The sequence below is a fragment of the Penaeus monodon genome, chromosome 23 (assembly GCF_015228065.2).
Source record: "Penaeus monodon isolate SGIC_2016 chromosome 23, NSTDA_Pmon_1, whole genome shotgun sequence".
Taxonomy (NCBI): Eukaryota; Metazoa; Arthropoda; class Malacostraca; order Decapoda; family Penaeidae; genus Penaeus; species Penaeus monodon.
The window spans coordinates 20,431,566-20,431,916 of NC_051408.1; the positions used below are offsets into that span (position 1 = coordinate 20,431,566).

The 351-nt window shown below is 35.6% G+C and overlaps 1 protein-coding gene across 1 annotated transcript in view; it reads right to left on the reverse strand.

The window, feature by feature from the left end:
* The window catches only part of LOC119587884 (nudix hydrolase 2-like), an 8,938-nt gene that overhangs the window by 4,325 nt on the left and 4,262 nt on the right, over nt 1–351 (reverse strand). Inside the window, 2 exon segments of the mRNA XM_037936591.1 lie at nt 4–81; nt 83–98. Coding sequence (XP_037792519.1) covers nt 4–81; nt 83–98 — 94 coding nt within the window.

The following is a 351-nucleotide window of genomic DNA, read 5'->3' on the forward strand; positions in this document are numbered from 1 at the left end:
TACCTTGAACAATACAGGGTTATCCATGATGCACTGAACTGAGTACTTTTTCCGCTGGTATCTAACGCCTGGTGGTCCCTTTGGCCGTCAGCTGGAGCCTTTGGTGGGAAATGGTAATAGGTCCACTGTCAGTCACTATAATGGTTGTCAATCTTAGCCTACTGTTGAAGCCTCATTTTTGTTTTATCTAATTCTGTAAAAATCAAGAAAAAAAATGTCTTAGTCTGATCAATTACAAATTCAAATCAAGAACTTTAAACACCTGTAGGTATGCAAGATAGGCAAATAAATATGATAATATATCATATTCTTTCGATCAATCAGCAAACATTTATAAAAAACTCCATTCAA